The sequence below is a fragment of the Bos javanicus genome, chromosome 18, assembly GCF_032452875.1.
Source record: "Bos javanicus breed banteng chromosome 18, ARS-OSU_banteng_1.0, whole genome shotgun sequence".
NCBI lineage: Eukaryota > Metazoa > Chordata > Mammalia > Artiodactyla > Bovidae > Bos > Bos javanicus.
Window position 1 is genome coordinate 49,045,369 of NC_083885.1, and position 11,105 is coordinate 49,056,473.

At 63.4% G+C, this 11,105-nt stretch overlaps 1 protein-coding gene across 12 annotated transcripts in view; it reads left to right on the forward strand.

Annotated features, from left to right (window-relative positions):
- PAK4 (p21 (RAC1) activated kinase 4) overlaps window positions 1-10,882 on the forward strand; it is a 47,607-nt gene extending 36,725 nt beyond the window's left edge. For 8 of the 12 annotated variants that reach the window (XM_061388223.1, XM_061388225.1, XM_061388226.1 and 5 more), the window contains 8 exons: window positions 1,297-1,513; window positions 4,126-4,587; window positions 4,769-5,206; window positions 6,371-6,504; window positions 6,729-6,855; window positions 7,945-8,070; window positions 9,286-9,420; window positions 9,910-10,882. In XM_061388223.1, the coding sequence (XP_061244207.1) occupies window positions 1,310-1,513; window positions 4,126-4,587; window positions 4,769-5,206; window positions 6,371-6,504; window positions 6,729-6,855; window positions 7,945-8,070; window positions 9,286-9,420; window positions 9,910-10,065 (1,782 nt within the window). In that variant the 5' untranslated portion in view covers window positions 1,297-1,309 and the 3' untranslated portion in view covers window positions 10,066-10,882. Of the gene's footprint in view, window positions 1-1,258; window positions 1,514-4,125; window positions 4,588-4,768; window positions 5,207-6,370; window positions 6,505-6,728; window positions 6,856-7,944; window positions 8,071-9,285; window positions 9,421-9,909 lie in introns of all 12 variants that reach the window. The other 4 variants (XM_061388233.1, XM_061388231.1, XM_061388232.1 and 1 more) reach the window with 2 other exon arrangements.
- The last annotated feature ends 223 nt before the right edge of the window (window positions 10,883-11,105 follow it).

The window sequence follows — 11,105 nt, forward strand, 5'->3', positions numbered from 1 at the left end:
GGACACCACCATTCCGCATGTCCCCTTCAGCCCCTTTGGTTTTTAAATTCAGCTTTCATAGGTTCGGGAAGGGCGTGGGTACCCACTCCAGTATTCTTGCCTGGAGAATTCCGTGGACAGAGGAGCGTGGCGGGCTCCAGTCCAAGGGGTCACGAAGAGTTGGACTGAGCGACCTTCACTTTCGCTGAGCATTTACCACTGTTGCGCCAGGACTGTTGTGAGGACCGGCCTGGAAACCACGGGCCCTAAAGACGGGCAGTTTAGTCTTTTAGGATCCTTCATGAAGTGGGTCTTGCCCCACTCTGTGAGGAACTTGCCTCCTCCTCTAAGCCTCAGTCTCCTCATCTGTAAAGTGGGGGTATGTTAGTGAGGCTGCCTAGGAGTCACGCATCGGACAGGGGCTTGGTAACCATGTGTTGAACAAGTAACCAGAGGTACATGCTGTTTCTAGCCCACAGTCCAGGGTGAGAAAGCAGGCACAGAGGTGGCAGGCCTTAGGCACCAGTCACAGAGCACATCCTGTGTGTTGGGCGGGGGCTGGGACGGGGGGCGGCAGATGAGACCGGGCCTGTGGCACCGGGAGTCTCGATGGGAGTTGTAAACGCTGAAATGTAAACACAAGACTGGCTGTGTGTGTGTGAGTCGCTCAGTCGAGTTCGATTCTTTATGACCCCATGGACTGTAGCCGGCCAGGCTCCTCTGTTCGTGGGATTCTCCAGGCAGGTACACTGGGGCAGGTGGCCGTTCCCTTCTCCAGGGCATCTGCCTGACCCAGGGATCGAACCCAGGTCTCCTGCATCACAGGCGGATTCTTAACCATCTGAGCCACTAGAGAAGCCCAAACATAAGACTGAGCAGCGCAGTTTCCAGAAGTTAGACATGCTGCGAGATGGGGTGGAAGGACAGGGGGCCTGGGGTATGTTCAGGAGAGGAGCCACCAGCGACTGCCACCTGAAGCGGGCGGGAGTCAGGCGTCAGTCCCCACAGAGGGAGCTGCCACGGCAGAGGCCCTGAGGTCAGAAGCCACCGTGAGCCAGAGGAAGAGCTGAGAGCAGAGAAGCCCACTGGGAGTGCTCACCTTTTTACCTGAGTGGGGTGGGGCCGCCAGTGGGCTCTGAGCCAGGGGCCTGACTGGAGTGTTCACAGGGTCCCTCGGGCTGCAGATGGGGTGCGGTCTGTGGAAAGGGTGGGGGCGTGGGGAGACCAGGGAGGGATGGAGGAGAAGCAGCAGGTCCTGGCGAGCCGCGCCCTTCCTCAGGCTGCCAACCGGGGCCCCACTCTGCACTCTCCACGCAGAGAGCCTGGAGCCATGTTCGGGAAGAAGAAGAAGCGGGTCGAGATCTCGGCGCCGTCTAACTTCGAGCACCGCGTGCACACGGGCTTCGACCAGCATGAGCAGAAGTTCACTGGGCTGCCCCGCCAGTGGCAGAGCCTGATCGAGGAGTCGGCCCGCCGGCCCAAGCCCCTCATCGACCCCGCCTGCATCACCTCCATCCAGCCTGGGGCCCCCAAGGTATGCTGGCGCCCGCTGCTGCTTCTCCTGACCTGCGCCGACCCCTGTGGGGTGACCCCAGGCCTCAGCACCACACTGGACCCTCCCTTGCTGCCCACCAAACAGATGCACCCCAACCACACCCCCCATCCTCACCTTTCACTCACCTATCCACCACTGATCCCTCACCTGGCACCAGCGCCAACCCACCTTCCCTTCCTGAGAAGCCTCCGCTGACCTTGACCCTCTGACGATCCCCCATGCCAGCCCCAACTCATTTGTCTGTCCTGAGCCCTGTGCTCCTGTCCCCAGGACCACAAACTCGTCCTGGGTCTTGACAGGCCTCCCATCGCAGGCAGAGGGACAGACCAGTTCCCACGTGGTGACCGCCCCAGTGGTCAGGGCTGGGCCAGGAGAGGCCCGAGGGGCCGTCTGACCCAGCCCCAGGGTCCAGGCCAGCTTCCTGGAGTCAGGGTCACCTGAGCTGAGCCCTGAGGGCAGAGGACAGGAGGAGTCATTCAGGCAGATGGTGGAGAGCCAGGGCTTGTTAGTGGAGGAAACAGCCCGCGTGAAGCTCAGGGGGCGGGGCGGGGGGTGGTTTCAGTTTTTTCCCTGCCATCTAAGCAAACGTGCCGAGCTGGGATTTTAATCAAGGTGCGTTTCCAAGGCCCATGCTCTTAACCCCGTTCCTGTCTCCATGGTCTTGGCTCCCCGGGCGTGGCCTGTGGTGAGGCTGTTCTAGGGGCAGGGGGTGTGGCCCCCACAGCCTGCAAAGCCGGCCTCGGAGCACAGACTTCACCTGAAGGGCAGTGGAAACCAGGAAGTCAGCCTGGGTTGTTCCGAGGGGTGGGGGTGGGAATGTGTGGGCTGGTCATCAGGCCTGGGGCTGACTCATCCTCGCTGGTGCCCTGGGTGCCGTGCCCAGCCCAGCCTGGCGGGAGGAGCCGCAGGCAGATGCTCTCCTCCAGGGTCTCCCACTGAGGTGTTTGTGTGCCCCAGGCAGGGGGCTTGGGATACTTTGAATTCTTTGCCACTGCCTAGAAAAGCAAGACTTTACATCCAAGTCTGTTTCTGCCTTCTGATGAATCGGCTGGGGCCACTGGAGGGGCAGCCGCCCACGCAGGCAGGGTGCTGGCTCTTCTGGGCCCACTGGCCGCACCCAGCCCACTTTGGTTCCACCCCCCTGCCAGGCCCTGTGGCTGCATGCCTGCTGGTCATGCCCTCATTCAGGCACTTCCTAAAAATCCTCCCCAACTGCCAGGGATTCCTGACCTCTTATTCCAGCACCGAAGCTTGAGCAGGTGTCTCCCTTGTTTCACTGGGCCCCTGGGGCAAGACCAGGCTGCCCTACTAGCAGCCAGGGTCCAGGAGAGGCAGGGGCAGGCGCTGCCCACAGGGCACGGTGGCCTGTCGGTGGGTTTGCGGGGTTCGAGTTTTCTGCACATATCAGGCAGTGCTGGCCTCAGGTTGTCTGGCAGCCCATGGCTCTGCCTGCCAGTGACTGACGCACAGGACTGGGGCCTGTGCTCTGCACCGGCAGCCCCTTCCCAGCCTGCCCGCCTCACTTGCTCACTCATGGGCTCAGCAGGTACTTACTGAGGCCTTCTGCGTACCAGCCACTGTTCTGGGCCTCAGGTGCAGCCAGGAAGAAACAGTGGCCACCCTCACGAACACTGCACCAGGGGAGCAGGCCACGGACAGCTGTACACATGCTTCACGTCCGCTGGTTCTGAGTGCTCTGAGAAAAGGAAAGCAAGAGAGCGGGATAGGGAGGGTTCGAGGCTGGCGTTTTAGACCACAGGAAGTCAGGGAGAGCCAGCAGCAGAGATCTGAAGGGGGCGCACTGAGGAGGGGAGCCCCGGGCAGACGGGGGCGAAGGGCTCCAGGCTGAATGAGCAGCCAGTGCCTGAGGCTGCGGTATGTCTGGTGTGTCTGAGGAGCAGTTAAGAGGCCCCGTGTGCCTGGAGCTGGAGGGTGGGGGCCCCTAGGGGGAGCCTGGAGGCAGTGCGGTGGATCAGGACAGTGGCCACAGCAGGCAGGGTGCGCCTGGGGCACACAGGGTGCTGGTTCGCGTTCACTGGCACCGGCCCTCGGGCACTCTTGCCCTCTGCTCCGGGCCCAGACCTTTGTCACTTTACCTTCACCCCACCCTCAGCCTCCACGGAAACAGAGGGCGTGTTCGGGGCTCACAGCCCTGCCAGGCTGCAGGGAAGGAGGTGCCAAGCCGGGCCCTGGCCCCCACATCCTGTAATTTGCAGCTTTCCAGAGCTTGTTATGGGCTGGCGCAGTCTCTGCCCTCCTTCCCCTGCACCCCCCCAAGTCTGGAGAACAAGGAAAAGGCAGGGGGTGCTTCTCTGAGGGGCATCCTGGGAACCGATGCTCCCAGCCCAGGGGCAACAACCTGATGGGGGGCAGCTCCCCTCCTGTCACGAGGCTCGGTGCTGGGGGAGGGACTGTGGGGCCTCCCCCGCCGCCCCGCCCTCCCAGCCCACCATCACCCATGGCATTTCTTCATTCCGTCTCTGTCTTGTCTCTGTGTGTGTTGTGTTGTCCTGTCCGCCTGTGTTGGATGCACGTCCTGTGTCCCCCTCCTCCTTGCCCGGCCCCCACCCTGCCATTGCCCTGGACCCCAGACCATCGTGCGGGGCAGCAAAGGCGCCAAGGATGGGGCCCTCACGCTGCTGCTCGACGAGTTCGAGAACATGTCGGTGACGCGCTCCAACTCCCTGCGGAGAGACAGCCCGCCGCCACCCGCCCGTGCCCGCCAGGAAAACGGGATGCCCGCGGAGCAGGCCGCCACAGCCAGAGGGGGCACAGAGAAGGCGGGCAGCCAAGGCCGGGGGGCCAGTCATGGCGAGGCGGGTGGCAGCACTGGAGACAGGCAGCGGGCGGGGCCAGACAAGAGGCCCAAGTCTTCCAGGGAAGGCTCGGGAGGGCCCCAGGAGTCCTCCCGGGACAAGCGCCCCCTCTCTGGGCCTGACGTCGGCACCCCCCACCAACCCGCCAGTCTAGCCAGCGGGGCGAAAGTGGCGGCTGGCCGGCCCTTTAACACGTACCCGCGGGCCGACACGGACCACCCGTCCCGGGGCACCCAGGTAACCACTCCCCCACCCCAGGACCCCTGACCGTTGCCTTGCCCACCCTGTTCCCACCCACCAACTCCAGCCTGCCCCAGCCCACTGTCCATCTCCATCTTGACCGCCATTGTCTGTTCCGCAGCCGGGATCCCTGTCCCCCAGCCCCTCCCCTGACAGCCGCCTCTCTTTTCTGTTACAGGGGGAGCCTCACAACATGGCCCCCAACGGGCCATCAGTGGGGGGCCTGGCTGTCCCCCAGTCCTCCTCCTCCCGGCCCACTGCCCGAGCCCACGGCGCCCCCAGCCCTGGAGTGCTGGGCCCCCATGCCTCTGAGCCCCAGCTGGCCCCTCCAGCCCGTGCCCTCGCCGCCCCCGCCGGGCCCCCCCCCCCCGGGCCCCCCGGCCCCCGCTCACCACAGCGGGAACCCCAGCGAGTGTCTCACGAGCAGTTCCGGGCTGCCCTGCAGCTGGTGGTGGACCCTGGCGACCCCCGTTCCTACCTGGACAACTTCATCAAGATTGGCGAGGGCTCCACCGGCATCGTGTGCATCGCTACCGTGCGCAGCTCCGGCAGGCTGGTAGCCGTCAAGAAGATGGACCTGCGCAAGCAGCAGCGGCGGGAGCTGCTCTTCAACGAGGTGGGCCTGCCGCCCCGTCCCCATAGGGCTCCCCTGCCCCCCATGCTCCTCCTGGGGCCCCCCTGCTCCCCCCAGGGATCCCCCACCCTCCCACCTGCCCCACTCCCCCTAGGGCTCCCCTGACCCCCGGCTCCTCCCAGGGCCCCCCGGCTCCTCCCAGGGCTGCCCTGCTTCTCCCAGGGCTCCCGCACCTGCCCCCATCCTCCCGGGGCTCCCCGCCTCCCCACCTGCCCCCCCCAGCTGTCCCACTCCTCCCGGGGCTCCCCTACCCCACGGTTTAGAGGGCATGCAGGGCTGAGAACCAGGAGAGGCCCTATGGGGCTGGGGTTTGCCAGGTGTGAGTTCTGAGCCCAGCTCCTGTCCTCGCTCTTCATGCCTCCCCAGGCTGTGTCCTCTGTCCCCACGATACCCACTGCCATGCCGTCCTGTCCTGGCCAGGCCCTGAGCCCCAGCTCCAGGCCCTGAGCCCCACTGACCCTCTGTGTGCCTTCCAGGCCCCTCACCACGAAGTCCCATACTGGCCCCACACTGTTGACCCCACACCTGCCTCTCCTGGTTCCCCATCTCGGAGAGGCCCCACCACCCCAGTCCCCAGGGTTAGCCTCCCCGTTGCTACCCCAGCCCCCCAGGCCTGAGCCTGTCGCCCCTCCCCCAGTGCAGCACGCAGGGCGCACGTTTAACATGGCTGCCGGAGCTGCACGCAGTGAGCGTCACGCTCCCCCTCCAGGCTTTGCCTTGCTAGGCCTTCCTGCCCCTGGAATCTAACCCCCACCCCCACCTTGTGTCTGAGCCGCCTGCTTGTCCTGGTCTCAGCCCTGTGCTTAATGCTCTCGTCCCAGCGCCCTCTCCCAGTGCCAGCCTGGCCATCAGGGCTACTCGCAGACCCACTCAGGGCTGGTCAGAGATCAACATCAGCAGCGTGAGGTGTGCATGGGGTGGGAGCACCCCGGAAGAGAATACAGATGTCAGGCCCCTCGCTGCCTTCTGGGTTTCTTGGCTTCAGGCGTGGGAGGACAGTCCCTGGACTGGACCTCGATGAGCAGGAGTGGCGGGTGCAACTGGACCTGCAGTTTGGCAGGGCCCCCCGAGGCCGAGAGGGCGGGCTCTGGCAGCAGGGGCTGCTGGTCCTCCCCGCGCCGTGCCGACCCCGCCTCCTGCATGCAGGTGGTGATCATGAGGGACTACCAGCATGAGAACGTGGTGGAGATGTACAACAGCTACCTGGTTGGGGACGAGCTCTGGGTGGTGATGGAGTTCCTGGAGGGAGGCGCCCTCACCGACATCGTCACGCACACCAGGTACAGCCGGGCAGCTGGACGCTGCTGGGTCCCCAGAGTGCCCCCAGACCTCGCCCATATCAGGACTGCTCCCCTCCAGACGCCTTAGGGTGGGGCCACCTCTCAGAACCAACACACTGTCCCCATCACACCTCCGGGGCGGGGCCGTGTCCCCATCAGACCCCAGGCTAGGGCCCCTGTCTGCCCCTCTCACTCCCCTCCCCCCACCTGCCCTGCCCTCCCAGGATGAACGAGGAGCAGATCGCCGCCGTGTGCCTGGCCGTGCTGCAGGCCCTGTCTGTGCTCCACGCCCAGGGAGTCATCCACCGGGACATCAAGAGCGACTCCATCCTGCTGACCCACGACGGCAGGGTGAGCAGTGGTGGGGGGTGGCTTGGCCTCCCCCGGCCTCTGCCCAGCTCTCCCCCTGCGGGTGGGTGAGCCCAGCCCCCATTCAGTCCCTTGAGGAGCAGTACGTGTATTCATTCCTCGTGCATCAGTCCAGAGTCAGGGGTCCAGGTGAGTGGGGGCCTCTGCCGTCATCAGCCCCAGCCGCTGAGAGCTGGAGTGTAGCCCTGGACCCAGAGCGGGGAGACTGCATCTGGGTGGCCGGCCACCGCTCTCAGCCACGTGACAACCTGCTCCTGGCCTGGCATCCAGGACTGGGCTGCGGACTCTCAGTCCTGTCTTCTGGACCGAAGCTCCGAGTTTGCAGTCCATGGATGAGCTTCCTGATCCTAGAACCTGCATTCGTATTCCAAGAGCAGATGTGATTTTTCAGGGGGATGGGGCCCTTGACTTTCACCAGATTCTGGTTGGTGATCTGCCTGCCCTCCCCCAGGAAAGTTAAGCCAGTTCACAGAGGCGGGGGCTCGGGGGAAGGCTTTGCTTCCCAGGGAGTCTCAGTTGGGGTCATGAACACCTGAAGATTCTACAGATGTGTTTGGGGGACACGGGTGAGCACAGAACTGTATGTGCAGTGTGTGAGCAATGCTCTCTGGAGGGTCCATTGACATCCTCAGGAGTCTGAATAGGGCCCATAGTTCCCAAGAAGGTGTAAATCCTTGTTTCTGAGGAGGTGGTTGTTGCAGAGGGACAGGCAGCATCCATCTCACCCCCTACCAACTAAAGACATGCCTCCTGCCGGGAAGCCAGGGCCCAGGGCACGGCATTGGGAGCCAGCCTCAGGCCGAATCCCTGCCCAGCCTTTGGTACTCATGGGACTCGGGCTGCCTCCCCCAGGAGTCCCAGCACAGACCCTGTCAAGGAGGCAGATGTGTGATCTCAGGCAGCTGACACCGCTGAGGGCCCCGGCCAGGAGACGGCAGAGCTCAGCCGAGGTCAGGCTCTAACCTCTGGGCAAAATGTAGAAACCCAGCGTGTCGGAGGCTGAGGAATTAAACAGGCAACTGCCTCTGCCCCACCAGCACCTCTGACCCCTGCTTCTGCACCCTGCTCCAGGTGAAGCTGTCAGACTTCGGGTTCTGCGCCCAGGTGAGCAAGGAGGTGCCTCGGAGGAAGTCCCTGGTCGGCACACCCTACTGGATGGCCCCAGAGCTCATCTCCCGCCTGCCCTATGGGCCAGAGGTGAGCCAGAGGCAGCCAGTCGCCCTGCACTGGTTTGCGCTGTTGCAGTCCAGAACAGCCGGAGTGTTGGGTGAGGGGGCTTGGTCACCAGGGACTGTTTGGGGGGCGAAGTAGACTTGCCTGCGTGCACTCCTCGCCGGCTGAGTGCTAGTTCGGAGCCAGTGCTTGGCAATGGGAACAGGAGGCTGGGCAGAAGGGGCCCTGGCCCTGCCTGCCAGCCTGGGGCAGAGGCTTCAAACTGGCTGATGTGCTCTGAAGATGCTCTTGCAAGCGTTTTTTTAAAAAGAGCTCTCACGTGAGTTTGAATTTGATCCCCTGGTGGCAAGCCAAGTGATATGGGCACAGAAGGCTGCATTCCCTCATGGCAACAGTCAGGTGCTGAGGAGCAGGGGAACCCTGGTCTTGGTCACAGCCCCCACCCATCTGTGTTGCCTACACTGACCTGCTTCACTCCCTGCCATTCTCTGTCTGGCCCTGAGGTCTTCCAGCTGTGCCTGTGGCTCTGAGGACAGTCAGTCAATAAGACTGGACCCAGTGCCTGGCCAGGGTGCCTGTGGAAGCATAGCTTGGGGAACCGCAGGCAGGAGTGGGGTCACACTGGGAGGGGAGGCTGGTAGGAGATACTGAGGGACCATCTCCACCAGGACTGCCTGTGACAAAACCTTCTCAAGAAGGATTTAGCAAAGTGGAAAACCGTGGGTCCCTAGGACTGTAAAGTTTGGCGGGGGCACAGGCTTCATGCCCAGCTGTGTGCAGTGTCCCTCCCGCCTCTGATTGTCCCCGTGTAGCCCTCACTCAGGCAGGTGCTGCCCCATCAGAGCAGAAATGAGGACTGTTTTCCTGACTATCTTGTTTAAAGTCTCAGGGTCAACTGTGATTGGCTCAGCTTGGGTCACGTGTCCATTCCTGAACCAGTTACTGTTTCCGCACTCTGCTGATTAAGACAGCTTGGTCATGCACCATGGACTGAAGTAGCGAGGAGGGGGTTCTCCAGAGGAATCCAGGGGCAGGGGGAGGGGGTAGCAAAAAGAAGGGGATGGATGCAGGGTGGTAGAACCCTTCAGAGGGTTCCCTGGGTGAGGAGTGCATAGGGTCTGGCAGGCTGGGTCCCAGTATCAGAGGCAAAAATGGAAGCAGGGCCACCTGTCTGTGGGTGTCCCCTGAGCGCTGGCCACACCCACACAGCTCAGCCCTTCTGCCCTGCCCCCACCACAGGTGGACATCTGGTCTCTGGGGGTGATGGTGATCGAGATGGTGGATGGGGAGCCCCCTTACTTCAATGAGCCACCCCTCAAAGCCATGAAGATGATCCGGGACAACCTGCCACCCCGACTGAAGAACCTGCACAAGGTGGGCCCCTCCCGCAGGCAGTGGGCGTGGGGGAGACCACACGTGGGTGGGGGAGGGCACCGCCCAGCCCCAAACCCAAGGAGAGCGCTGGGTGTAGGCGGGGCTCGGTGCTGATGGCTCTGAGGTGGTGCTTACTGCGTGCTGAGTCGCCCCCATGCCCCCCAGGCCTCGAGCGTCCATGTGGACTCTGCGCCCTCAGCCCCTCAGAGCTTGCGCTCAGGCTGGCTGGTGAGGTCCAGCAAGGGGACCTTCTGGTGGGGAAATTGCCTGCTGAAAAAGGGGTGCCTCCAGGGCCCAGCCTTTGCCAACTCCTGCCGAATCATGAAAGTAGGGAGGTGGTGAGCCCCTGGGGCCAAGCTGTCAGTGCTGAGGGCCTCTCTGCCCCTCCCTGGGCAGTAAATGCCATCGGCCTGTTGGGCAGGAGGAAACTGGCGACCTGACAGCAAGTGAGCAGACTGCTCACCTACCCTCTCGCCCTGCTCCCGACAGGTGTCACCGTCCCTGAAGGGCTTCCTGGACCGCCTGCTGGTGCGTGACCCGGCCCAGCGAGCCACAGCGGCCGAGCTGCTCAAACACCCGTTCCTGGCCAAAGCGGGCCCTCCCGCCAGCATCGTGCCCCTCATGCGTCAGAACCGCACCCGATGAGGCCTGGTGTCACCCCCACCCCTGAACCAAAGAGCCCCCTGGGTCACCCCTGCCCGGCCAGAGGCCAGTGGGGGGCCGGCCCCCGCTCCTCCCAGCCCCGGAGACACTCCGTGTGGCGCCGCCCTCCTTGCCAGGGGGGTGTGCGGGACCCTACTACTGAACTCCGGTTTTGATTTTGTGACTTTGAAAGAAACACAGGGACTCGTGGGAGCAAGTGAGGCTCCCAAGACGCCCCCACCCTCTGGGACAGGCCCGTCCCCCGGGTTTTCCTGTCTCCAGGAAGGGCAGGCGGCCCCCCATCACTGGAAATCTGCCATGGGGACTGCCGGGGGTGGAGACAACACTACGAAAGGTGTGCGTGTGTGTGAGTGTGTGCGTGCGTGCGTGTGCGTGTGGAAGGTCCAGTTCCGCTGTCCTCCAGCCTACAAGTGGGGGTGTCTGAGACCTCGCCTGACACGCAGCCCCTCCCCCGAGCCATTGCAGGGGTCGATCATGAATGTCTGAAGAGTGGCCTTTTCCCGCGCCCCGAACCCCTCTGTGTGGCTGGACCTGGGATCCAGGGGGCGGGGCTTCCCACCCACCCCCAGCCTCTGCAGAACATGACTACTGCACCTGGACAGCCTCCTCTTTTCTAGAAGTCTATTTATATTGTCATTTTATAACACTCTAGCCCCCATCTGGGGACAGACAGTCCTTGGCCTGCGGGGTGGCTCCAGGGACAGAACCACCGCTTGAAGAATCAGGTTCCTGGCCCCTCAGCGCAGCCCTGCCCTCCCCTCCCTCAAGTTAGTTTTACAATTAAAACATTTTCTTGTTTTGTGTGTGTGCAGTGTGTGTAGAGCTTCCCCCCACCCCAGGTCCAGGCCTGCTGGTGGGGAGAGCTGATGGAGCAGGGCTCTAGGCTTGGGGGGAGGCTTGGCTGACCCCAGGATTCCAGCCGCACTAAGGGCCAGGGCCATGTCTCTGGCAAGGAGGTCGGGGGACGGGGCGGCGGGGGCGGGCAGTGAGTTACAGCCCAGCAGCCAGTAACCCGCCTTCTC